Genomic DNA, 25,324 nt, shown 5'->3' with positions numbered 1-25,324 from the left:
AGGGGACCCCAGGGCTAGTGCTGGCCCACTGGTAGATGGAGCTGGGTTCCAGGGTGAGTGGTTGCAGCTCCGAGGTTCCTGGATCTAGTGTTATCCTGCTGTGGCCAGGGTCAGATCCTGACATGGCTAGCTGCAGGGTCCAGGGTGTCCCAAAGCTGGTGTCAGCCAGCTGGTAAGTGGGGCTGGATCCCAGGGCAGCTAGCTGAGGTGTCTGAAGTGTCTTGGAGCTGGTGTTGGCCTGCCTACTGGTGGGCAGGGCTGGGGCTCGGTGGTGGGTGGAAGGAAGGTTCCTGGGTCTGCTTGTTGGCCTGCTGGTGGGCTGGGCTGGAGCCCAAGGCCTCCTGGGGCTAGTGTCAGTCTGCTGATGGGAAGAGCTGAGTTCCAGGGTCTCTGGCTGCAGGGCCCTGGGGGTCTCAGAGTTAGTGTGTTGGCCTGCTGGTGGGTGGGGCTGTGACCTTGCCCCGTTAGTTGTTTGGCCGGAGGCATCCCAGTACTGGTGCCCAAAGACTGTTGAGCAGGGCTGGGTCCTGGTGCTAATAAGCTATAGAGAGGATTCCAAAATGGTGCTGCCAGCACCGGCGTCCTCGTGGTAGAACGAGCATCCCAAAAAGGCTGTCTCTAGTGTCTGTGTCCGCAGGGTGAGCTCCAGTTGCCTCCTGCCTCTCCGGGAGCCTCTCCAAGATCAGCATTAGGGTCTGACCCATGTTCCTTTCAAGTTACTGCTTCTGCCCTGGGTCCCGGAGCGTATGAGGTTTTGTATGTGCCCTTCGAGAGCAGAGGCTCTATTTTCCACAGTCCTCTGGCTCTCCCCAGAGCAAGCCCTGCTTGCCTTCAAAGCCAGACGTTTTGAGGGCTCGTCTTCCTGGTTCAGGACCCCCAGGCTGGGGAGGCCAGTGTGGGCTCAGACCCCTCGCTCCTTGGGGAGGATCTCTGCGGCTGTAATAACCCTCCCGTTTGTGGGTTGCCTACCTGAGGTCCTGAATATAACGTAAGACTGCCCCACCTACCCATCTCATTGTGGTTCCTTCTTTATGTCTTTAGTTGTAGAAGATCTTTTCTGCTAGATTCTGGTCTTTCTCATCAATAGTTATTCTGTAAATAGTTGTAATTTTATTTGGCCCATGGGAGGAGGTGGACTTAAGGGCTTCCTACTCCACCATCTTGGCCACTCCCCCAGAGCTGTTCTTCTCTGATGGAAGGTTTGGGAGCCCTTCACCAGTGTTCTGATTTCATGCCACCCTGTGCCTCCACGTAAAGCCAGCCAGGACCCCAAAGGCCGGGACGTGGTGGGATCCAGTTTTCCGTGATCAGCAGGTTCACAGATGCTAATTCCCCACCACTGCTCCTCATGTTCTTAGGACGGTTGAGCCAGCAAGTCACCTCGCTGTGTGTCCCAAAGCTGGTGTGTGAGGAAGCAAAGTGAAAGCAGATGGGGCTGGGCCTCTTCGGGGACAGGGAAGTGGTGGCAGATGAGAGGCTGCAGCTGCAACCCTCTGCTTGTTGGTTTGTTTCCTTCCCTCCCACCGTCTGCTCACTCAGCTGGTGCAAGGAGCTTTGCCCTGGCACCTCTGGGGACTCTCTGCCCCTCCCCCTTCTCCGGATTCACCAAGCGCTCATCATGTGCAGGACACCACGCCAAGCACACAGAGTGGCAAAGAAAAGATTCCATGCCTTCCACTTCTGGCTGTGGCTGAAGCTTGTGTCAGACCACTTATCCCATCAAGGACTATAAGAGCTGGATAAGATAGAAATTCAGCTCTTTGAAGGTTTTAGAGAACAACCAGGCAGCCAGGACTTGAGGGACGAAGACCCCTGGAAGGAGAGAAATGGTCGGGGGTGAGCCTGATGCTTCCTCCCGCCCGCCCGCCCAAGGGATGCACTGGCTCGTGGGAGGCTCCAGAGGACAGACGGAGAGAAGCAGCTCAGTGTTGAGCAGTCTCACGAGGCTGGAAATAAAAAATAATAGTAAAGAAATGAAATAAAAATGCAGTGCAGGACTACCAAGTCAGCTAAAATGAAGGGGCCAAGAACCTAGAGCAACAGAAGCCACAGGCAGAGAGTCATTATTCTGCACCTCTTTTTCCTTTCAAGGCATTTGCCGGAGTTTAAGTTGCGTGGGACCAGAGCCTAAGGAAACAAGCTGGAAACAGCAGCTGAGAGGTTGAAAAGCTAGACTGAGTTTTTGACAATCTCACAGTGTAGGGGAGACAGAAATTGGTAGTGAGAACGTGCAAGGAAGAGGTCCTTGGTAGGCATCCTAGCTTTCCTTTAAGAAGGGCTATGCCCTGTAAGTAAGAGCAAGCCAGAAATAACTAGTCATCATGAAGACAAAGTGTGGCCCCAATCATCCTGGTCACCAGTTGGAACAAGGTAGTGTGCCCGTGCTCTACCCAGCTCCAGGAGCACACAAATTCCTCCCTGAATAAGGACAGCCTTATCCTCAACTGCTACACTTCCAGCATATGCGGTATCCACTGTTGCCAGGCGTGCCAGGAGACAGAACCAAATGACCAAAGAGAGATAAGGAGAGAAAATAGACAACAGAAATAGACCCATCTCTCCTCCAAATGTCATGAGGGTTAGACGGTCTTTAAATAACTGTGATGGATCATTGGAGGAAGATAGATGACAAGGTGCAGATTTTCACCTGAAAACTAGAACTTGTTTAAAAAAATTACTCAGATGGAAATGCTAGAACTGAAAAACACAACTGAAATGAATATAGTATATAATTTAAACAGATTAGACACAGCAGAAGAGAGGATGGACCAGGTAGTATCCATCTCAGGAAGCTGAAAAGAAGACAGGTTACAAACCCAAAGAAATGACAAGAAAGGAAATGAAAACGAGAGCAAGTCCTGATGGAAGTAGAACAATTAGCTGTGTCTACAGAGGACAGCCCAGGAGGAGGCAGGAGCCTGGAGCAAAGTGCTGACTTTGCCACCATCTCGCTGTGTGACCTTGGACAAGTCACTTGCCTTCTCTGAACCTCAGTTTCTCCTTTCAGAGAAATAAGCATGATGGCTCACTTCACCCAGATGACCTGAGGATCCCGTGGAGGATGGTCATGGCAGCTCTTTATTAAAAGTGCTGATATTACCGACAACCTAGCGTTCACTCGGTCATTTCACCAACAGTCATAGGGCAGGAGGCTATGCAGAGAGCTAGGAGGGCATCCCAGCCTTGTGAGAACTACTGTGCAGTTCAGCAGGCATTAAATAAACTTTCACAAACCCGTACTGTCCGTTCATTTGGTTTTCCAAGTATTGGAAACAACTCTTCTCTCAGTGGCTGGTAATTGCTGCCCTCTCCTTATTGACGGGGGAGGGGGGGTATATCTTCATTAGGGACCCTCCTTTGGGGAATCCTTACTTTGTGAGTTCTTGAAAGGGCACCAGCTTGCGTCAGCTTTTTGCAGTGACCCCATTAGACCATTACATCCACGTCCTGTGTGCCTCTCCCAGAACTCCCGTCTGTGGCCGTGAGATGACTGTCTCTCTGCAGACGGGACAGGGAGCTGTGTCCTCCTTCCCCCTCCCTCTCCTCATCCTCTTTGTTTTGGGAGGCTTGGCCAGCCTCCGTCCCTGGCCGCACTCTTGGCTCGTGGAGATCTGTGGCCCATGGTGTCTTGGCCTCAGTTCCATCTCCGGGAGCCAGGGCTGGCGCTCCCCGCGTGTAGCAGGCTGCCTCACATCGCAGAGTACAGAAAGTCACGCATTCCTCCTTTCTTCCCTGGGGCTGGGGGGAAGGTGGAGGGCTGTTCTTACTTTTCCACTGCAGTTTTTTTCCAGGGCTTTCCAAAGTGCTAATTGATACCAGCCTGGAAGTGTCTGCTGGTAGGTGGGCTCAGAACGAGCACCCTGGCCTCAGAGATGCAGCTCCCAGGACGTCCCAGCTGGACGGGAGGAGGGTGTCACAATCTGTACCTCGGCAGCTCAGCCTTGCTCTCTGTCCCAACTTTCACCACACCTTCCCCCGGCCTCCGCCAGCGTAGAACATTAATATCTCTCGTGGAGCTGGGACGTTGTAGGGAACCTAACCTCTCCTTCAGAATTTTATTTGATCAACGTGATTCAGTAATCATCTATTTCAGTGAACTTGTCTCTGCCCTTGGCATCAGGATACAGAGTCAATAAGAGCATCATGGGCCCTGCTCATGACAAAGACAAATGTAATGAGACCACGTGAGTCCTCTGCTTAGACCCTCCAGTGGTCTCCATATCCCTCAGAGAAACTTAGTCTTGATCATGGCTTCTGAGTCCCACACACCCTCGAACCCACCCACATACATGCCACATACATGCTCCTCTCCAATCCAAGGACACCAGCCTCCTTTCTCCCAAAGGCACTGGAGCCTTGCAGATGCCTGGGAAGCTCCCACCTTAGAATCTTTCATGACGGGTCCCTCACCACCCAGCCCAGAGCCTGGCACAGCTCAGGGCCCCAGCAAATATGCAGTGAGTGAATCACGTGAATGGACAGACCTTGCTTGGTTAATAGCCTTGAGCAGTGGGCAGAATCTGTGTTGTCAGCCCCATGTTCCTGTTGAAGGGATGGTTCAGAGAGGATCGGTGACTTGTTCACAGTCACACAGCAACTGGGTCGTGCAGCCTGATGAGAATCAGAATCTTCCGACTCTTTGTGCGTTCTTGCTCAGGTCTCCACTCTGAGTTGGCGGCTCTTTCCCTTTATTCACCTCTGCATTCCTTCATGCCATGTGTGTTCCCGGTTTCCGGGCCATGACAACGAGTGGGACTGAGTTTCTACCCTCCTGGAGCTCCCAGCTCAGGGAGGAGACAGATTAAGTGCACAGCACAGGCAGAGTGGAGCCAGGATGCTGTGGAGGCCAGGAGAGGCCCCTACGCAGGCCGGCAGTGGGCAGGCCCCCCTCCAGGTTCAGTGCCAGCTGAGTCCTGAAGAATGAATCAGAGCCAAGTGGGGTGAGGTGGATTTTCCGCACGGTAGGAACAGTCTGGGTAGGTGCCCAGAGGCAGGAGCAACTGTGACCCGTGGGCCAGTCATGTTGCTTCAAGTTACAATCTGCTTTACACAACAAAGGGGCTTTATTCTCTCATGCCCCTGAAAAGTCAAGGCACAGGGTGGGCTGCAGCGCTGGATTGACTGGGGATTCAACACTGTTCGCCTCTTCCAGTGAGCTAGCAAAATGTCCAGTACGACCCTGACCTCGCATCCAAACAGCAAACTGGCCAGAGCAAAAGGACGTTTCTTTGCCCAGGAGTTTCACTCCAGATGAATTAGGCTACATATCCATCCCTGGACCAGTTACTGCGGTAGGAGGGGTGGGAACCCTCTGCCTGCCAAGTTAAATCAGAGCCTGCCCTTGAGGATAAGCAGGTTAATCTAACTCAGATGACAGAGCTGGTTGCTTGATGGAGAAGCAGGGGACAGCTGGAAGGGACAGCTCTGGACACCATTAGGTTCTACATACAAGTCACGTTGTCACGACAAGTAGGAAGTGGAGCAGTAGGCAAATGGAGAGACGTTGCCACCTGGGCTGAGGTGTCGAGGAAGCAGTGGAAGCAGCACACCTTGAGCCCTGGCTGTCTCCAGGAAGGCACTTAATCTGATTTTTGAGCTGCCCCTCTTTCTACCAAAAAGGTAATCAATCTCCCTTCCACTGTTGCTTTCCTGGAAAACATGTATCCTGCTTGTTGATAGTCTACATGTTGAGGATGGGGAAGGAATTGATCAGACCGGTAGAGATAGGGGCACATTCCAGGCAAGTACCAAAGGGAATCATGTTCAGGTGCAGAGGTGTGACCACAGCTGCACTCTGCAGAAGCCCGGAAAGTCAGTGAGGTGTGGGAACTTGTGTTACAAGCATTTGAGGGGTCCTGGTTTGCTTTCTTTGATTAAATAACTCCCAGCTTTCTCTGTATCCCTCCAGCTATGGTCATCTGGAGCCCAGTTTACAGACAGGGTGTCCCGTCCAGGGCAGACCTCCTGCTCGTGTTTCTGGTACCCTGGCCCCTCCAGGTGCATGGAGTCAGAGGGGTGTGGATCTGGATTCAGGTCCTGCTTCTTACTTTCCCCATGACCTTGGGAAAGTCATTTAATCTCTCTGAATCTCCGTTTCTTCTTAGGACAACCTCGGAAACCCCTATCTAGCTGATGGTATACTTTGTCAGTCATCCGAGGAAATAGAAATGTATGAGTGTACCATCCTGTTTGGCTCTTACTGGCTCATCCAAGAACATTCATTCTACATTGAAAGTGGAAAATGAAAGTTTAGCAGTTACTTAATGAATACCAGAAACTCAGCATATAGCATTTTTAAAAATTAATTAATTAATTAATTTATTGTTGGCTGCGTTGGGTCTTTGTTGCTGCGTGCAGGCTTTCTCTAGTTGCGGCGAGCGGGGGCCACTCTTCGTTGTGGTGCACGTGCTTCTCATTGCGGTGGCTTCTCTTGCTGTGGAGCACGGGCTCTAGGCGTGCGAGCTTCAGTAGTTGTAGCACGTGGGCTCAGTAGTTGTGGCACGTGGGCTCTAGAGCACAGGCTCAGTAGTTGTGGCGTACGGGCTTAGTTGCTCCGCGGCAAGTGGGATCTTCCTGGACCAAGGCTCGAACCTGTGTCCCCTGCATTGGCAGGCAGATTCTCAGCCACTGCACCACCAGGGAAGTCCCAGCATATAGCATTTTGTCTTATCTTCATAACCATTCTGTAAGTGGAGCTATTATTATCCCACTTTACAGAAGGGAAAATTGAGGGTCAGGGAGGTTGAATAACTTTCCCAAAGCCATACAACTGGTAAACCAGTACTTCAACCTGGACCACGTGGAAGCCTGGGCCACCCCCTAAGCATACCATTTTGGTTGTGGTTGAACTTTAGAATCTGAGAGAGAGAGAGTGAAGCAGAGAGAAAGTAGCATGTACTTGGCAATCTCTGTGTACCTGGCACTGTACGTGCATTATTAACTCATTTCACAAACTTAGGTCTGATTCTTCAATGTACTAGGTTCTGGTTGCAGGAAAGATGGGTGGGCCACCTTCCGTGTCTCTTAGCAACCTTGAAGAAAATAGGCGTTAACATCCCACTGTACACATGCACACGCTGAGGCTCAAAAGGGTAAAAAATTGTCTGTAGCCACCTGCCACATTGGCTTGACAACAGAACGGAAGATGATGGGAGGAAGTGGAGAGAGAGAAATGGTTTTTATAAAAAAGTAATAGAAGTTCATCCTGTTTTCTTCCTCCTTTTCTGTGCAGATGACAGACAACCCTCAGTGCCTTTGTCAAGCCGGCTGCTTCACTGCCGCATCTCTGGTGACAGCATGGGCAAGACCAAGTTCTAATTAAGGATCGTCACACACCGTCTTCTCTGGAGGGCAGTGACAAAGGCAGCTTGCCCCTGTCCTGTACCACGACCCTTCCTTCGAGGCCCTCACCTCTGAGGGACCCTGGACTGTCACAAGGATTAATTACCCCTCAACCCCCTTGTATAGGAAAGGAAATCGCTGTTATCAAGTTTCGATTAAAGCTTCATCAGAAGACATTATCGGCTGTTTAAGGATTGCTGACGAAGCAGGCCACTTTATTTCCTGAAAAGACAAATTATATGCCAGCAGAGGCACCCCGCCACAAGTGGTCCACTTAGCCTTTGAGTATCACGGGTGATGGGCACAGCTGGGTGGCCGTTGCCCAGCAGCAGTGGCCATAGGAGGCTTTGAGGCTCCCTGGGTGTCGCCGCCTTGCCTTGCAATCGATCCTCTGTCTCTGGGATCTTTCTTGGAAGTTCCTCCTCAATTAGGCGTGGTTTCCTCCAGCCCATCCCTGGGAGGCCCCCCATCAGGAAAGCAGAAATGGTGACCATGAGGAAAAGAACTCTCAAAGTGCTCACGTTCCTCATCCTCTTCATCTTCCTCACCTCCTTCTTCCTGAACTACTCCCACACCATGGTGACCACTGCATGGTTCCCCAAGCAGATGGTCCTCGAGCTCTCGGAGAACTTCAGGAGGCTCGTGAATTACCCCCACAGGCCCTGCACCTGCGCCCGCTGCATCGGACAGCGCAGGGTGTCCTCCTGGTTCGATGAGAGATTCAACCGGTCCCTGCAGCCGCTGCTGACGGCCAAGAACGCGCTCCTGGATGAAGACACCTACAACTGGTGGCTGGTGAGAGCCGGGGCTGAGTGTGGGTCTGGGGGTGAGATGTGGGTGGCCCCCGGCTGCCAAACGCTCAGGCCCAAGTGTGCACCAGGGGCCCTGCCAGGCGCTTGGCAGGATTCAGAATACTGGTCATCCGTACGTTCGTTCGTTCATGCATTCAGCCTCTGTTATTGAGCATCTCCTGTATATGTTATAAATCAGAGCAGAGGGCCCTGTAGCAGTTCCCTGTGTCTGCCGTAACAGGTGACGGCACGCTTGGTGGCTTACGGCAACAGAAACACATTCTCTCGCGATTCCGGAGGCAGAAGCCTGAGCTCAAGGTGTCAGCGGGGTCGGTTTCTCCAGGTGCCTCATCTTGAATTCCTTAATGACATCTGCAAAGACCCCTTTTCCAAATAAAGTCTCATTCACAGGTTCCAGGGATTAGGACTTGGACATATCTGTTTAGAGGCCACTATTTAACCCACTCTGGGTATGGAGAAGCAAAAAAAAAAAAAAAAAAAACAGATCCTTATTCTTATGGAATTATATTCTGGCAGAGAGAGACAGATAAGAAACAAATAAACAAGATAGACTCAGATAGAAGTGCTCGGAGGAGGATCAAAGGGGTTTGGGAGAAACTTGGGGCAGGGGCCTCTGTAAATGGGCTCATCGGGAAGGTCTCTGAGCAGCCAGGAATTGAGCTGAGACCCAAAGGCAGAGAGAGCGCCGGCTGCGGGAGGATCTGGGGAGAGTGCCGCCGGCCACGGGGACAGCGAGTGCAAGAGCACTGGGGCAGCATCCGCTTGGTGTCTTGGAGGAGCTGGAGCTGTGTGTGGCCGTGAGCGGGGACATCTGGGAGTGGGCAGGACCCACAGCCAGGAGTCTGGGGTTTGTTCTCAGTGCCACAGGAAACCACTGTAGAATTTTAACTAGGGGAGGTCCATGATCTGATCTAGTTGTTCAGTGCAAAGTGGATTGAAGAGGAGTGAGAAATATCCATTCATTGAAGACTTATTGAGCATCTATTAGATGCCAATATATTGAGATGGAACAAAACAGCCTTCCCTTTTTAGCTTGCAGGGATGGTTGGGAGAGAAGGGAAAACAGATCATCAGAAGGCAGGGTGGTAGGTGATAGGCACCCAGGGTCCCTGGGTTTTGCTCCTGACTTTCTATATTTTATCAAGAGTGATGTTGAGGAAGCTCTTCATCTCAGATTCTCGGATTGAGGTAATAAAAGTCACCTCACCAGGTTTCTCTATAGCACCACAAACATTAGGTTTTAACATTTTTATTTATTTTTGCTGGTTTAATGGGCAAGGGGAAATGAATTTGCATTCTTTCAGCACATAGGAAGGCTGAATGTTTTCCCATGTGGCTCTTACCGTTTCATCAAATTGTCCTCCCACGTCCCCACCCCAGCCGTTATGTGCAGTCCTTCTTTGCTGGAGTTTAGCCTCTTGGAAGGGATTTTGCAGGGTAGGAAGGAAGGCGAGAAGGTTCCTCATGAATAGAAATCAACAGAAAGGAGCAGGGCTTTAGAGCTTCTGGGTTCCTTGACAACACACAGACCACATGTTTTGAATAAAGAATCAGGGCACCACATCTGACAAGCACTCCCGTCCCTCCAGACGGAGACACAGAATATTGAAATAAAAACCACCCCGGGAATTCCAGCATGCACCGTAGCTCTGCATAAAGGCCCCCAGACAGCCAGGACGATCTCTGACAGATCCAGATTTAGGACCCCAAACACAGAGCCCCCTGCTTTTAAAGTATGACGAGCCTGGTGGGAAATGCCCTGAAGGATGCTCGGCTGGCAGGGAACCCGCAGAAGGTGATTGATGCCAGGTGTCCGAGGGGCTGGCCCTAGACACGCTGTTCCCCAGACCTCCTCGGAGCCCTGGTTTGCAGCAGACCCCTCGTGTCTCCTGCCTCTTCTCCTACTTTGTCTCCGGGACGAGGGGAAGGACTTGACTGAGGTCACTCAGCCCTCCATACAGAGCCAGGCCTGGGACCCGGCCGCCCACCCCAAGGCACCCTTGTTTTCCCGTCCTCTTGCCCACCGCTGCTCCTCCAGACCCACATGGGAGGGAGGGCAGGCGAGGGGGAATCAGGAAGAAGCCTTCAGGAGCTGGGGGCTGACAGCTCAGGTGCCTTGGGTATCGCAAAGTCCCCTGTGTCCTGCAGCAGTGGGGTGATGCTGGCTGTCTCAGCCTCTGCCTCCAGGCTCTGCCTTAAGACGTGATGCTTCCTCAGGGAGCCTCTGACAACCAGCAGCAGCCACTGCTTGAGCGCTGATTGTAGACAAAGAAATACACCGCTTGGAAACTAGGCAGGAAGAGTGAGAGGGGAGAGGGTGTCTTGGAACTTCTGCCCTTCCTCTCCTGCGTACATGTCAGCAGCCCTCTGGGACTTCCGTTGTCATTTACAAAAGGCAGAGAAGTCAGAGAGTTCCTTCCCAAGGACGACAGGGACATGGCGGTACTTGACCAGCCTCATCTACCCCAGCTGGTGAGTGGATGCTTTAGGGCTCTAATCCCCAGAGACACAGCTCGATTCCAGCCCGCTGTCCCTGAGTTCTGCTCAGCTCTGTACTCACCCTGTGGCCTAGATCTTTCCCTCTCTGGGCCTCAATCTCCATTCCTGCCAATGAGGGTCTGAAACAGAGCCAAGGTTCCTGAAGTGTGAGCCGGTGCGGCAGCGTGATTCCTGGTGATACAGGGGCAGGGCCTTTAAGAGCATCGCATCACGCTCAGGGCGAGGAAGTCATTCGGCTTTAATTCTCTTTCCATCTTTGAAGTTGCAAGGATTAAATGTCGCTCCTTGTTTCACGATGGGCTTCTTTAACACCTGCCCATCTTGGTTCTAGCAGAGGAGGGCGCCTTGCCTGGGCAAGCAACAGGATGGAGCTGGAATCGAATAAAGTGGTTTTGTTTTCATTGTATTGGACACTTTCCCTTTTTTTTGGACAGATTTTTTAACTTTTGCCAAGTAACTCTTGCTTTCCGCTTGTGGCAGAAATATGAGATTTCCTTTAAAAATAAACTTACTTTTTAAAGTGAATCGTTAAAGAGGGGTTAAGTCAGTAGTAGGTGGACGGGACAACGTGATGCTGCACTCCCAGCGTGGGTACCCTGCCGGCTGTGAGCCTTCAAACCCCGGGGCCCCCGAGGCAAAGCAGGCACATGTGTCACATAGTAGGTGCTCAGTAAATATTGCTGAGCGCTGGATTAAAGAATGCCGTGTTGCTCCCTTAACCCAGCATGCAGTGTCGTGCTCCCCGAGGTAATGACATGGATGGAGGACACCCTCTGGTTCTGAGTGCATCTTCACATTGTCAGGGCTCTTCCTGGGTGGGGACCCCCGAGGAGGTCCCTGCCAGGCGGCTTGGCTGTGGTCCTCGATCCCAGGGGTTCTCAGAGTGTGGTCCCTGCATCAGTAGCGGCATCACCTGGGAGCCTGTGAGAAATGGCTCTGTTGCCCAGGTGATCGTGGGTTCAGGAGCCTGGAGCTGCCCCAGGAGATCCGATCAGAGGTGTTTCATCTGGATATAGTTTTTGTCTCATTGTGGTAAAATATACATAACATAATATTTATCAACTGTTTTATAAGTGTGCAATTCCATGGCATTAAATGCATTCACGATGTTGGGTTACCATCACCACTACCCGTACCTGGCACTTTCGTCACCTCCAACAAAAGCCCCTTGTACCCATTAATAACCACCCCCCTCAGCACCCCTCTCATCCCTCAGGCAGCCACCATTCTACATGCTAGAATCTGGCGATTCTAGTATCTCCTGTAAGTGGAATTGTACAATATGTGTCCTTCTGTGTCCGGCAAATAAGCCAGTGAAATAACACTTAGCATAAGTGTTTTCAAGATTCATCCATTGGGAGCATATATCAGCATGTCCCTTTTTTATAACTGAATGATATTCCATTGTCTGGATGTTCCACATTTTGTTTATTCATTCATCCGTCAATGGACACTTGGGTTGTTTCCACCTTTTGGCTATTGTGAGTAGTGCTGCAATGAACACGAGTGAACAAGTATGTGCTCATGACCCTGGTTTCAGTTCTGTTTTTGGTTTGTTTTTGTTTTTGTTTTGGCCTCACCTTGCAGTTTGTGGGACCTTAGTTCCCCAACCAGGGATTAAACCTGGGCCCTCAGCACGGAGTCCAAACCGCTGGACTGCCAGGGAATTCCCTGATTTCAGTTCTTTTTAATACTTAGGAATGGAATTGCCGAGAAACCACCAAACAGTTTTCCACAGTGGCTGCACCAGTTTACATTCCCACCAGCAAAAGCCCGAGTGTTCCAGATACTCCACGTCCTCACCAACGCTTGCTATTTTCCCTTTTTCTTTTATTGTAACCAGTGATGTTTCTAAGTAGAAGTGTGTCTGTGGTCCTGATGTCGTTGCCTGTGGCTCTCGCAGCATGTGAGTGTCTTAGGCTAGAGGAGATGCTAGGTGGTTTTATCTAGAGGGCCATCCAGGTCTCCTGGTGTGCCTCTCCTTGGGGATGCTGATTCCTCCAATGCCAGGTGGGGACCAGATGCAGACGCCTGGGGATCTCCCTACGCAATCCCCCCCGTCACTGACCTCCTAGACAGTGGCCAAAGCAGCTTAGCCTCACTTTTCTCACCCAGCCCCTCTCCTGTCCCTGGGGCTGGGAGTGACTGGTGGGACTCACCCCACAGCCACCTACCCCTCCCCAAGCTCAGGGACTGGGCTTTCCAAAGGTCAAGGTTCCAGGGCTCTGAGGCAGGGGTGATGTTGCGGGAGAGACTTCAAGGTGGGTTTATAAAAGCCTGGTTTCAAATCCGGCTTTGGATTCGGGACATGTGCTCAACCGACCTGGGCCCCAGAGCATCCTTTCTCATCTGCCTTTGAAGTGACACAGCCCTGCGGCTTGATGACACAGGCAGATGCGATGGATCTTAGGAAATCTCTCCAGGTTTCACTCTTGAGTGGGGGAGTAATGTGCCTCAGCGAGTGGTCACCATGCAGCATGGCCGAGCTCCCCCTGAGGCAGTGGATGGATGTGGGTGTACAGAGAGAGGGCTCAGTAGGGCGACCCGCTCGTCCCATTTTTAGCACTGAGAGTCCTGCTTCTAGGGAAACCCCTGGGCCAACCAGGTGGCTGGTCACCCTCAGGATACACCCGGTGTTTGCCTCCACCTGTGGGTCAGAGAGGTCCCAGGGCAGGTGACCTTGGGTGTGGGTGTGAAAACAATTTGTTAAGCAGACATTGGACTCCTTGATGCATCCAGCAAAGGGCTGACTCTTGAGTCTGGCTGGAGCCCGGTGGTCCTGGGGCTGTGGGAGCTGAGAGGCGGGAGGGTGAGGGGAACAGAGGGGAGGGGAGGCGAGCGTGGAGGGTCACCCGACCCTTCTCCCATGTGCTTTACTCATACCAGCCAGTCTCACTGCGTCGAGGCCAGAGCTGTACCTCGCACATAGTAGGTGCTCAATAAACCTTTGTAGAATGAGTGAGTGATCTCTTGCCTTCCCATCTCCCTGAGTGGCCCTTGGGCTCGTGGCAGGGGAGGTGGCTGTCTGAGCTGCCTGCCTCTCCTGGTGCCCAGCGGAGAGAAGGGTACTTGGGAGGGGTTGGGTCACCAACCACAGGGGGTTCAGGGCCCAGCAGCGGGGGCCAGAGGTGACACATCCAGGCTGACTGTGTCCTGCATCCTCCGCCCACAGAGGCTCCAGCGGGAGAAGCAGCCCAGTAACTTGAATGACACCATCAAGGAGCTGTTCCAGGTGGTGCCCGGGAACGTGGACCCCCTGCTGGAGAAGAGTTTGGTGGGCTGTCGGCGCTGTGCCGTCGTGGGCAACTCTGGCAACCTGAGAGAGTCCTGGTACGGGCCTCAGATAGACAGTCACGACTTCGTGCTCAGGTGAGTGCCAGCCCCTCACCCCCCAGGCCGCCCCGCTGCCCTCCAGGCCCCTGGAGCTGCAGGGGGCTTCATGGCTCAGCGTCAGGAGGTCAAGACCCCAGTCCGGGTATACCCAGCCTTACCTGGGGACCTCGGGCCCCTCCCTGCCCCCTCTGGGCCTCAGTTTCCCCATCTGCATTGCAGATGGACCAACAGGGCTTCTCTGGATGGAGAGAGGAAACCATACACAGAGGTACCCAGGGGACTGGGAGCTTGGCCTTGAGAGGCCTGGCCAGAGGGCAAGGCTAACTTGAGGACTCTTGTTTAATCTTTAAAATCCATCCCTGTCTGGGAATTCCCTGGCGGTCCAGTGGTTAGGACTCGGCACTCTCACTGCCAGGGGCCGGGGTTCGATCCCTGGTCTGGGAACTAAGATCCCACAAGCTGCACAAGCCAAAAAAATAAATAAAACAAAAGCCATCTCTGTTTTGCCATCTAGGCCATAACATAACTATATACTTTTAATGTAAAATATGTTTCCCTGTCACCAAGTAAAATGGATATTCCAGGAAGATGCCCCACGTCTCTCCCGGGTTTCTTGTCATCCCCACACCAGTCACCCGACCCAGGGGCACCAGTGACTCAGGTGAGAAGCACAGGCACCTTCTAGAACCATCCGCTGTTTCTGTGGTCTCTGACTTTATGTCTTTAGACCACTCACCTGGCCTCAGGGAGCCTCAGTGTACCTGGTGTCCAGTAGGAATGTCCATGGTGAAGGGGAAAGAATCAGGTTCAGGGTCAGACAGGCCCTGAGTTCAAGGCTGCCTCTGGGTTCCTCTGTGTCCTGGGATACATTCTTTGCACTCAGACTTCTTTGGCCATAAGAATAGGACCATAAAGTATGTACTGGACACCGTCATCATTAAGCGTCAGTGATGTGCGTCACTGGACCAGGACGGAGTAGGCCATCGATGGTGGCGGTGGTCAGGCTCCCTCGAGATCATAAATGAGAAAAAAGTAGCAAAAGCCTCTGAGCTGTGCCGCAATCGCCCCCATTTTACAGATGCGTAAGTTGGGGCCCAGTGGAAGGGGCACAGCGCAGCCTCACAGAGCTGAAGCTGACCCTCAGCATCGGTGCCCCAGTGTGATGCCTGTCTTCTCTCCCTCCCCCTCCCAGGATGAACAAGGCCCCCACGGCAGGGTTCGAGGCCGACGTGGGCAGCAAGACCACCCACCACCTCGTGTACCCCGAGAGCTTCCGGGAGCTGGCGGAGAACGTCAGCATGGTCCTGGTCCCCTTCAAGACCATCGACCTGCAGTGGGTGGTCAGCGCTACCACCACAGGCACCATCTCCCAGTAAGTCCCCTCAGGGCGTCTGGATGAGGGTCACTGCTTGTCCCGCTGCTGCTCCTTGCTGTGTGAGGGCCTCTGAGCCCCCCGCCACCCCGTACAGCCACGCTCGTGCTGTTCCTCCCCCGGAACACCTCCCCTCCCCAGGCCTCCTCCTGGAGGGCAGAGCCCCAGCGCCCCGGCCGCCTCCAGACCCTCCGGCTCTTCTTGGGACCCCTCCTCCCATCACCCCGATGCACCCAGAGCTCAGGCCTTCCTCTTCCTCGTGACTTCCCGCTCCCCCGAATAGACCTCCCAGGTTTGCTTCCCCAGACACCCTGGAAACCCCTCGGGAGAGGGAGCCCTGCTGGAAAGGGCACAGCACGTGTTAGTTGTGACCCCGTCCTCGTCTCTGGGGTGCTCCCTGTTGATGGCAGCCGCCGCCCACCCCCGCTTATCAAACCGTCAAAATGGCCCCGGCTGCGCTGGGCGGGGTGGGCGGGGAGACTGGGCGCGGAGCACGTCGGCTCCGGCTGCCTTTAGCACCGAGGAGCTCACATCTTCTGATTTGTTCCGGGCACTTGGCACGGGTCTCAGTGAATTCCCGCTAGTCCTTCTCATGACCTCCAGCCTCCACTTGGCCCCTACGCAGAGCCAGGCTCGCACCTGCCTGAAGAGAAGTGGCTTAGTGCCCAGATGGCCAAAAGCCTCCTTGTCTGAGGCCTGGTTAGGAATAGGAAGCCCGAGGGATTTGGGTGCGGGAAACCGGGGGGCTGTGCTCGGAGGAGGAGGGCAGTGAGGGAAGCGGGCTCAGCCAGGGGTGGAGCTGGACCAGCCAGGGCTCCGCTGCCGGCTCCTTCCTCCTGGTCCCACAGGCTGGAACGTGACTTGTCCCCGAGGTAGATGCAACGTGAGGCCAGGTGGCCAGGCACGTATACCGTCATCTTGGGGGCACGTGAAATCTTGCAGATGAAAAGGGGGGCATTGTGGGCCTATCAGCCAGCGTCCCAGCAGCGGGGGATGGGTGTTGTGGGCTCCGTGCTTCCTGTGTTGTGTGCACGGCTTGGAGCGATCCCCCTTCTTAAACTTTCTGGGAGAAGGCGGCATAATGCAGCAGCAGGTCCTCGAATGAGCCACGATCGCCCTCTGGTGTCCATAATGGGCCACTGCGAGGAGGTGGGGTCCCTTGGGGAATGAGTGTGCTTTCCCGCTTGCCCCACCTGCCTCTCCAGCTGCCGCTACCAGCTGATGCCCAGGCCGCCAGCCCCCTCCCGCATTAACCACCTGCCTTGTCCTCCCGCAGCACCTACGTTCCTGTCCCCACGAAGATCAAGGTGAAAAAGGATAAGGTGAGTCGAGGCTCAGGTGCCTTGTCCTCTGAGCTCAGCCTTGCTTTCAAGGCTCCGCGTGAGGGCAGAGAGCACCATCTCCCCGCTCTGCCAGCATCTGGCGGCGGAGAGCCCCTGGGACCCCGGGCTGGTGGGGCGGGGTGGCCCTCCACTTAGAGAGTGGAGAGACGAACCCTGGAGAGGTTCCCTAAGCCTGGCGCCTGGACCTGCAGCACCACCCGGGAGCTTGTCACCAATGCAGATCCTCAGGCCACCCCAGATCTGCTGAATCAGAAACGCTGGGTTTTTACAAGCCCCCCAGGGATTCTGGTGCTGTTCGAGAACCACTGCCCCACAGCATGAGCATCTCAAAGCCAGACCTCGTCACCTGTCTCCATATCTGCACCTTCCCCAGTGGGCCCGGGAATGGGGTTGGCTAAGACGTGGGCAAAGGGCAGAGGGATGGAGGAAATGAAGTGTCCACCACACCAGACCTTTATATACACTGTCATGTGTAGATGGAGAGATCGGGTTCAGAGAGGGCAGGTAACTTGCCCAGAGGCACACAGCTAGTTCACTGTATGACTGGAGCTGATGTCTTCCCGATGGTGGCTGCGTGACACTGAGCATGTCACTTAGCTTCTCTGAGCCTCGGTTTCCTCATCTGTAACATGAGGAGAGGGAGAGCTGGCATGTGGGGTCATTTTAGGGACTGGAGATCATTCAGGCCCATGTTAGGCAGAACGGGTGGCTCGGTGCCTTCCTGCAGTGTGACAGGAGTGTCCTTGTCCCCCAGCTCATGCTCTTCCCTGGAACCTTCTCCTGCAGCCTCATGTCCCACTCCTTGGCCTCATTGGATTGTAATTCAGATGTCACCTTGTCTGCAAGCCTTCTCACCCCAGCGCCTTATCTCCTTCCTCTGCTCTGTTTGTCTCCACAGTCTCGTCATTCTTTTCTAGCGTCCTCTGTGTCTCTGTGATTTAGGTCACGGTCCATCTCCTCCACTAGTACGTAAACCCCCCACCCCAAGTGCAGGGTTATGAGTTCTGGTCACACAGGGTCCCCTGAGGTTACAGTAGCGTGTGGCCCCTAACACATGCCTGGTATCCTCCTCCAGACCCCTCACCGTGTCCTCCCCTCCCGCAGATCCTGATTTACCACCCAGCCTTCATCAAGTATGTCTTCGACACCTGGCTGCAGGCCCACGGGCGGTACCCATCCACCGGCATCCTCTCGGTCATCTTCTCACTACACATCTGTGATGAGGTAGGACCCCCTCCCCCATGCCTGCCTGCCCCCCGCAGGGGGTCGGGGACCGAGGGCTCCTCATTCCGTGTTCTCAAGAGGGGCGGCGAGAGCGCCTGCAGTCAGGCAGACCCCCATCCCCCCTCCCGGCCCCGGCATAGCCTGTCTCTTCTAGAAGCTCCGATCCTGGCTCTACGGTGAGGCTTGCACTGTCTCCCACACAGGAAGTTTTGGGGAGTAACCGTGTTCTCTTGGTGTGTGAGGTCCCAAGGCAGAGCCTGGCCCAGCAGGTGGAAGCTCAGATCTGATGTGGGGGCAAAATAAGCATAGCTTGCCCCCAGGAGTATATTATAATCAGGGGAGCTGTCTGGGGTTGTGGTTTCGATCTCAGTTGCTCATCAGAATCATCTGCGGAGCTAAATGCCGGCCCCCAGGCCCCAGCCCAGCCCACTTCCACCAGAATTCCTGAGGTTGGGAAGCCGGCACCCAGGGGTTCCACCGTTCACGGAGGTTGAGAATCAGTGATTTTGCCAACCGTGCGTTTCCGATCGTGGACTCGCCTCGCCGTCCACCAGCCTGGGCCTGGGTTTCCATCGATGATCTGGGGTGCTCGCTGCCCCTGGACAGTGAAGCAGGATGGGGACCACAGTGCCCCCTGCTTCTCCCCTGGCCCTGGGTTCAGGCAGGGCACTCCGCTGTCCCTTCTTGTCACGTACAGCCCAACCCCACCCTCGCCCCATCAGGCTCATCAGTGGACACTGCAGGGAGGAGGGGTCGAGGGGGTAGCAAGGCCCACCCACCGTCTCTGCCTCGGTTGTTCTCCCACCATCTTCGCCTGCCTTTCACCCCAGAAACCACACCTGCCTCGCATCTCCCCACCAAGCCCCTACCTCCAGCTGGCTGGTCAAAGAGCCCGTGGGCCTCTGCCTCAGAAATGCCCCTCCCATCCCTTAGCACGTGCTCTGGGGCGGGCCCGTGTCCCTGCTGGCATTTTCGGAAAAGGCTGCACTTGCCACGGAGCTGTCTCCTGCCCCTGGTGGGTCCCCGCCCCTGAAAGCTGTCTGCCATGCTGCGGCCCACATAGCTTTCCCTCTCCCTGGAAGCCCCTCCTCCCGTCCCTTCCTGGTCACCTTCTGCTCATTTTCCAAGACCCAGTTCAAGCGTCCCTTGCTCGAAAGAGCTCTCTCTGCTCTCTCCGGCCTCCTGCCCCTGCGTCCTCTGTGCTGAGGGAGCCCCGGCGTTAGCCCCTGTCCCCCACGGGGGCTCGGTTGGTGCTTGTTAGAATTTAGGAGCGCCAGGGGCTGAAACCTGAATCCTGCATCCCTGATTGCGCCAGCATCCGCCTGAACTCTGATGGATTTAATGCAGCACCCGACATAGAATAAGTGCTCAGTAAAAGTTTGTCATGTGTAAGAAGCAACCCCCTGCCCCGCCCACCGAGCAGTGAGGACCCCTGGACCAGATGGGTATTCGCCTAAGGGAAGACAGGGATCCGCACCTACCGCCCACCTCCCTGTGGTCCTCACTCTTGGCCCCATTTTCCATATGAGGAAAGTGAGGCTCACAGAAGTGATTTGGCACTTGCAGGATGTATCAGCAAGAGGTAGAGCTGGGATTTGGGGCAGGCTGCTGGGCTTCGAAGCCCTGCTCCTCAAGCCTTGGAGAAGAGGTTGTGCCTCCCCAGAGGCGGACCCAGCACCCTCAGGGCCACCCACAAGCAGTGGCCTCCCACTGTGCCTTCTGGCATTGGACTTGACTTTTACTCAACTTGCCTTTGCTTCACCAAGCCTCTGGGAGTTCCAGGTTCCTGGGGAGGGGTTTATGTGAATCCTTGGAAGTGGTGTTTACAGATTCCGGGGGTGCCTGCCGGCTCTCTTTGTTAGAGGGTCCACCTGCAGCCCTGCTGTCCAGTTCTCACCTGTGCTTTGCCCCGGCAGGTGGACTTGTACGGCTTCGGGGCAGACAGCAGAGGGAACTGGCACCACTATTGGGAAAACAACCCATCGGCAGGGGCTTTTCGAAAGACTGGGGTGCACGACGGGGACTTCGAGTCCAATGTGACGGCCGCCTTGGCATCCATCAACAAAATCCGGATCTTTAAGGGAAGATGACGCTGTGAAGGGCTGAGGACAGATGCACCGGAGCACACCTCTCCACATCCGGCTCCAGCTTCTCGCCGGAGCCATTGTGCTCTGGGAACTCGGAGGGCCGGCCTCAGGGGTGTGTCCAGGTGCCCCTCGCAGCCTCTTGCACCCCAATTGGCAGCAGCTACTCAGCAAGGTCGCCGAGCCCTGCCAGGGCTGCAGAGCAAGTCTCAGAACCATTCTGGGGTGGGGACACCCCTCTCGCTGCTGTTCCGGGCTGGGGAAGGTGGGGAGACTGGGGAGAGGTCCAATCCGAAGATTCCCGCATTCTAAAGAAGAGGATGGTCTCCTGGGGAGGATGCACAGAGACTCTCCTCTGCGGAGGGGTCTGGGGCCAGGTCTCTGATTCTCGCTGGGAAGTTCCTGGGTGAGGATGACCCCCAGGACGGCCATGTGGGGCCTCCCTCACATGGTAGGACCACCACGCCTCCCCTTTCTGCCCACAGCTCAGTTATGGTGGCCAGGAGGGCTCCTCACTCAAAGGTCTTCAGAGACTCTAAATATCCAGATGTCTCCTTCCCAAGCTGCTGTTCCCTTGAGTAATCAATCTTTGTGTTTATCATGACGGCTGAGAGAAGATCTGACGCCTTCCGTGTGCCTTTGTATTGGCGAGAGAGATGCATGCACTTGGCTGAAATGAGGCAAAAGCCCCGACTTGGGAAAGGGCACCGCAGCAGTGTACTCCCCTGACTCTGTAGCTGGGGACAGTTTTCTAGTTTCCTGAGCCAGCGTCTGAGTTGGAACAAAGCTCGGATGATACTTGGCTCCATCCAGAGGCCCATCAGCCATGGACTGTCCATTCTTATTTTCACAGACTGCTGGATTTGGTGCCCGTCACCTTCCAGAGCTGTGCAGGAGGCCGCCACCAGCCAGCAGTTTCCCCCAGGGGTCTACGCTCTGGGCCAGATCCCTCCTGGCCACCTGTGTGGTGTCCTGGGGGTTGCAGGGTCATCCTAGGAACGTGACCATCACAGGGGAGAAGTCATACCTCATCCTTCACGTCCCAGCTGCTCTTCCTTCCTTGTCCGCCTTCCTGATTATTTATTGTTTTGTTTTTAAAATTCAGCTGACATCATCTGCACTTTGTGACTCAATTGCTCTCGCTTCAGCTGGCAGCTGGGGTGTGGGCGCTCAAAGCCAGTTTTGTAGGAATCCTCAGACTTGGGGTACCGTGGTGTCTAGGGCTTGAGGGCTTGCTGGTGGGCAGATCCTGGGGTGTCAGGTCGGTAGGCTTGTAGAATGCTCTGTGCCTCCTTCTCTCGCAGCCCTACCTTTCTTCTCTCTCATTACGGGCTTAGATTGAGCCTCAGGCTAGGAATCCCAAACGCAGCGGCACTGTCTTGGGGCCGGGTGGGGAGTGGAGTCACAGGCGTAAAAGGACAGGGAGCTTTGGCTCCAGTTGCTGACATTTAATCAAAACAAAACAAACAAACAAACAAACAAAACTGTCCGTTTTTTCTGTCAAGAGCGTTTTCTAAAAGGCCACTGATACTTTGAGGACTTGTGACCGTGTCTTGGTCTGGGAAGCCAGGAGGCTGCCTCTGCTGCTCCCTGCAGCCCTCTGGATAAGTCCTGCCCTCCCCAGCCTCACTTTCTCCCTCTGCAAATGGGGAGGGAGGAATTATGAAGGTCACGGACCACAGATAGCAACGGGCATTCACAAGCATCCCTAGAAGTCACACACCACGTTTGTTTTTCCCCTGAGTCCCTGTATATGAGTATTTTCCTGGAGAGAGGTTCCAGTTTTTATTTGATTCTCAAAGATTCAGGATCCAGAAAGTGTTTTTTAAAAGCTAACAAACAAAAACCTGTTCCAGCTTTAAAATTCTGCAAAATTGAAGACCCTCTTGACTGATAAAAGGCTTGTAAATTGCTGTGAGGTCATTATTCCGAGCATAAATCCTCAGAGGCTAGAGCTTATGGGAGTACTTGATGTGAAGAATTCAGCAAACGTGCTGGTTGGCTGATTAATCCCAGGGACAAACCTTGCAGAAATGGACACTGGCGCAGGGAGTGGTGTGGGCTGACCCCTGAGCTCGCTCTCTCCTTCTCCTGAAAGCCAAGTCTGTTCAGGATGATGGGGTCAGAGAGAGCACCCAGCTTTCCTGGATGTGCTGAGTCAGGTCCCCAGAGCAGACAGGTGTTCACAGCTGAGCAGCACGCCACCTGGGTCAGCCGCCTGGTCCCCACTCCACCTCTCCTTCCCACTAGGCTGTTCACTGTGAGATGTCTTTCAACCCTTGGATCCCATTTTACAGATGAGAAAAGCACCGCCAGAGAAGGCAAGTGATTGCAAAAGTGAACCAATTGTGAAACAGATTTTGAGCCAAAGTAGGGTGTTCTTGGCTCCACGTTATAATATCTAGAAGTGGGCTTTCCCAGCCAGGCTCATCCAGCCCCTCAAAGAACTGTAGTCGGTGTAGGTTTCGGACTCTACAAGCCTCTCACCACCGGGCTTCGTTCTCAGGCTGCCCACGGTGACCCGAGGCAAGCTGTAACCTCGGCCTTCTCACACCATCCTTCCAGTGGAGGACATAGCATCATGCTTTCCCAGAGCTGGGACAGACATCATCTTGTGGCTTAACAACGGCCACCTAACCGAATCCAGCCAGCCATTGTGGCCGGGATTAACGCACCATTGCCTTAAACCAGCGGGGCCCATAACGGGGTAAAGGTGGCTGAGAACTGGACAAGAGTGTTTCCCACGGGGATTTGGCCATCGGCTGGAGGACGAGAAGCACCCACACGAGGAGGCTCTTGCATGAACAGTATACGCAGTTGGGCTCCCCGGGGCTCCGGGATCCCAGCCCAGGGCCCTGTCCACCCCGCGGACAGAGAGCTCCTTGGAGACCAGCCCCGGGCACGAAGCTTGCAACAATCACTGCTGAGCCTGAAGCCGAAAGGCTGAACTGATGAGGGAGAAAGATGTCACCGACATCCCAGACATCTGACTCCCCCAGGAGTGAAGAGGCTGCTTTCTCAGCTGGAGCAAAGCAATGCCTGCAGCCACACGACCTCTGGAGCCCCTCCTCTCACCCACCCGTAGGGGAAGAAAGGAGGGTGGGTTTGTAGTAATCTGGGGAAGAGAAAAAAGTTCTTGAATTGATGCCTTTTGAAACCCTGGCTTCATCAGGCATCGTCCAGCAAACCACATGGGCTGGGCTTAGTGGGAGAAGCCAGATCCAAGGAAATAGGACCTAAAAGAGAGAAGCCAGGTTAGAAGGGGGGAGGGGATTTTTGTCGCGGGGAGTGGGGGTGGGTTCGGGGACTTGATGGCATCCCAGGCTCTGCCGTGGCCAGAAGGGCCAGCGAGAGGCCAATCCTACCTCGACGCAATCTGGGCCTCTGGATCAAAGGTGGAATAGAATCGCAGAGAATATTTAGAACTGTGATGTTCGCTTTAACTGTTCTCTTCAAGGAAGCCTGAACCCAAAGGAAAAGTGGAAAACTGAAAAGAGCGTACTCTCCGTCTCGTGGTTGTGGTCGGAAATGCTTTCTCCAGGGAAGCCAGAGATGGCTGGACTCCAGCCACGTGCCATCAGGGACCGGCAACTGTCCTCGCTCCTCCAAAGAGTTTGGGGACGTCACTGTGTCCATCATGGACATCTGGTTTGCAGCAGATGTGGCCTCAGGCCACTGGTTGGTCATCCTCTCCTGGGGTCTGGGCTAACAAGTTTTGAGCCCTCCTGGGGGGCAGTCCACGACACCTCTGCAAAAAAAAGAAGAGGGTGTAGGAGGAATAGCGGGCCAGGCAAAGCAGCATCACATAGCCTGTCCTTATCCAAAGCACTGCATTTCCTACATGCAGCCAGCTTCTGGCCTCCTGTTTCCCTCCCAGACCATCAGAGGTCTGTTCTCGTGTTGAACTTGACCCCGTTGCTCAGCTTCTGAACTGCCATTGTCGCCCTCCTGCCCAACGTTCTGGTCCAGACATCAGCTTTAACCTGGGAGCCCTCACTGGGCCCCGGTAGGATGGACATGGGTGCACCATCACGTTAGCACTTAACTGAATTCATGTCAAAGCCAAAGTTCCCTGAGCACATTTTCCTCTTTGCAATCTTGTTGGGTTGGTTGGTGGTGTTTTAAAATCTGCTTTCTTTGCCCCCCATTGCCTCACTCCCATGTTTTGCAGCTAAATGTTTGTTCATCTGGATGCTTTTTGAATGAAGTTGGCAAGAGTCTGCCTTCCTCAGCCTCTGCTCTGTTTTTTATTTTTAATTTATTGTTGAACATTTCCAATGATCCGAATCAAAGTGAATAAAGAAGAGCTATTTTATTGTTTGGGTGTGTCTGTCGTTTTTCTGTGAGGGCTGTACCTCGGTGCCATCTCTTTTGGTTTCCACTCAGGAGATGTTTTCAGTCCTAAAAAGACGCCTCCTGTGTTAGTGTCTGCCTTGAACCAAGTGCCCAGATGTTCAGGACATGGAGAGACAGCCTCTCCTCAGTTGCACCCGTGCCTTCTCCCTGCTGTGTGACTGTGGCAAAGTCGCCCAACCTCTCTGAACTTCAGCTGCCTCATCTGTCCAATGGGGACCACTCTACGGGCCAGCAGAGGGAGTGTGAAATCAAGCATAGATGCATCGTAGGAGGCTGGAGGAGACACAAGCCCGCTGCTCCAGGCGTTTGCTGAATGAAATAGCCCAGTGTGGGCAGAGTTAGTGTCCATCCTTCCCCAAGAAGGCTCGTCCATAAATGGATGCAAGTCTGATCCAGAGTTGGCACAAACTGCCCAATTTTTAAAATAGATCCAACAATCCACTACCAGGACTCTGTAAAGTTGGTGTAAATAATACTACTTCCCGATTTGCGTGGCACTTTACAGTTTGCACAGCGCCTCCCTAGGCACGATCTTGAACTCTCTCAGCAGCACTGCAGAGCTGGTGAATGGGTGCAGGCAGCTGAGGGCAGAGGTAAGGTGCAAGCCAAGCCTTCCCTCTCCAGATCTGGGGCTCCCTGCTCTCTGCGGTGACAGCTCCCGAGTCACTTGAGAAGTTTGTCTGTGGTGACTTTCTGAAGGCAGCCCCCGGAGGCGGGACGGTACAGAGATGAACACAGGCGCCCAGGAGTCAGGCTGCCTGGGGTCCTACGTATTAGCTGTGTGAGTGTGAGCGAGTTATTTAACCGCTCTGTGCATATTTCCTTATGGATAAAGTTGGGGTGATGAAGTACCTCCCCTATAAACAGGCGTTGAGGGTTAAATGAGTTATACCATACCTGGGACCTTCTCTCATCAATGGTTCACGGGCTTCCTGACCCTCCACTCCATCAGAGACCCAT

General features: G+C 54.1%; 1 protein-coding gene across 1 annotated transcript in view; it reads left to right on the top strand.

Annotated features, from left to right (window-relative positions):
• The window catches only part of ST3GAL1 (ST3 beta-galactoside alpha-2,3-sialyltransferase 1), an 88,756-nt gene extending 64,428 nt beyond the window's left edge, over positions 1-24,328 (top strand). Inside the window, exons 3-8 of the mRNA XM_081258383.1 lie at positions 7,232-8,136; positions 13,825-14,021; positions 15,178-15,357; positions 16,634-16,679; positions 17,805-17,924; positions 19,841-24,328. Of these exons, the coding sequence (XP_081114509.1) occupies positions 7,825-8,136; positions 13,825-14,021; positions 15,178-15,357; positions 16,634-16,679; positions 17,805-17,924; positions 19,841-20,014 (1,029 nt within the window). The 5' untranslated portion in view covers positions 7,232-7,824 and the 3' untranslated portion in view covers positions 20,015-24,328. The remainder of the gene's footprint in view (positions 1-7,231; positions 8,137-13,824; positions 14,022-15,177; positions 15,358-16,633; positions 16,680-17,804; positions 17,925-19,840) is intronic.
• The last annotated feature ends 996 nt before the right edge of the window (positions 24,329-25,324 follow it).

This window comes from Mesoplodon bidens, assembly GCF_964165515.1.
Source record: "Mesoplodon bidens genome assembly, chromosome: 16".
Taxonomy (NCBI): domain Eukaryota; kingdom Metazoa; phylum Chordata; class Mammalia; order Artiodactyla; family Ziphiidae; genus Mesoplodon; species Mesoplodon bidens.
The sequence above is the reverse complement of the archived record's forward strand: the minus strand, read 5'-3'. Positions and strand labels throughout refer to the sequence as shown.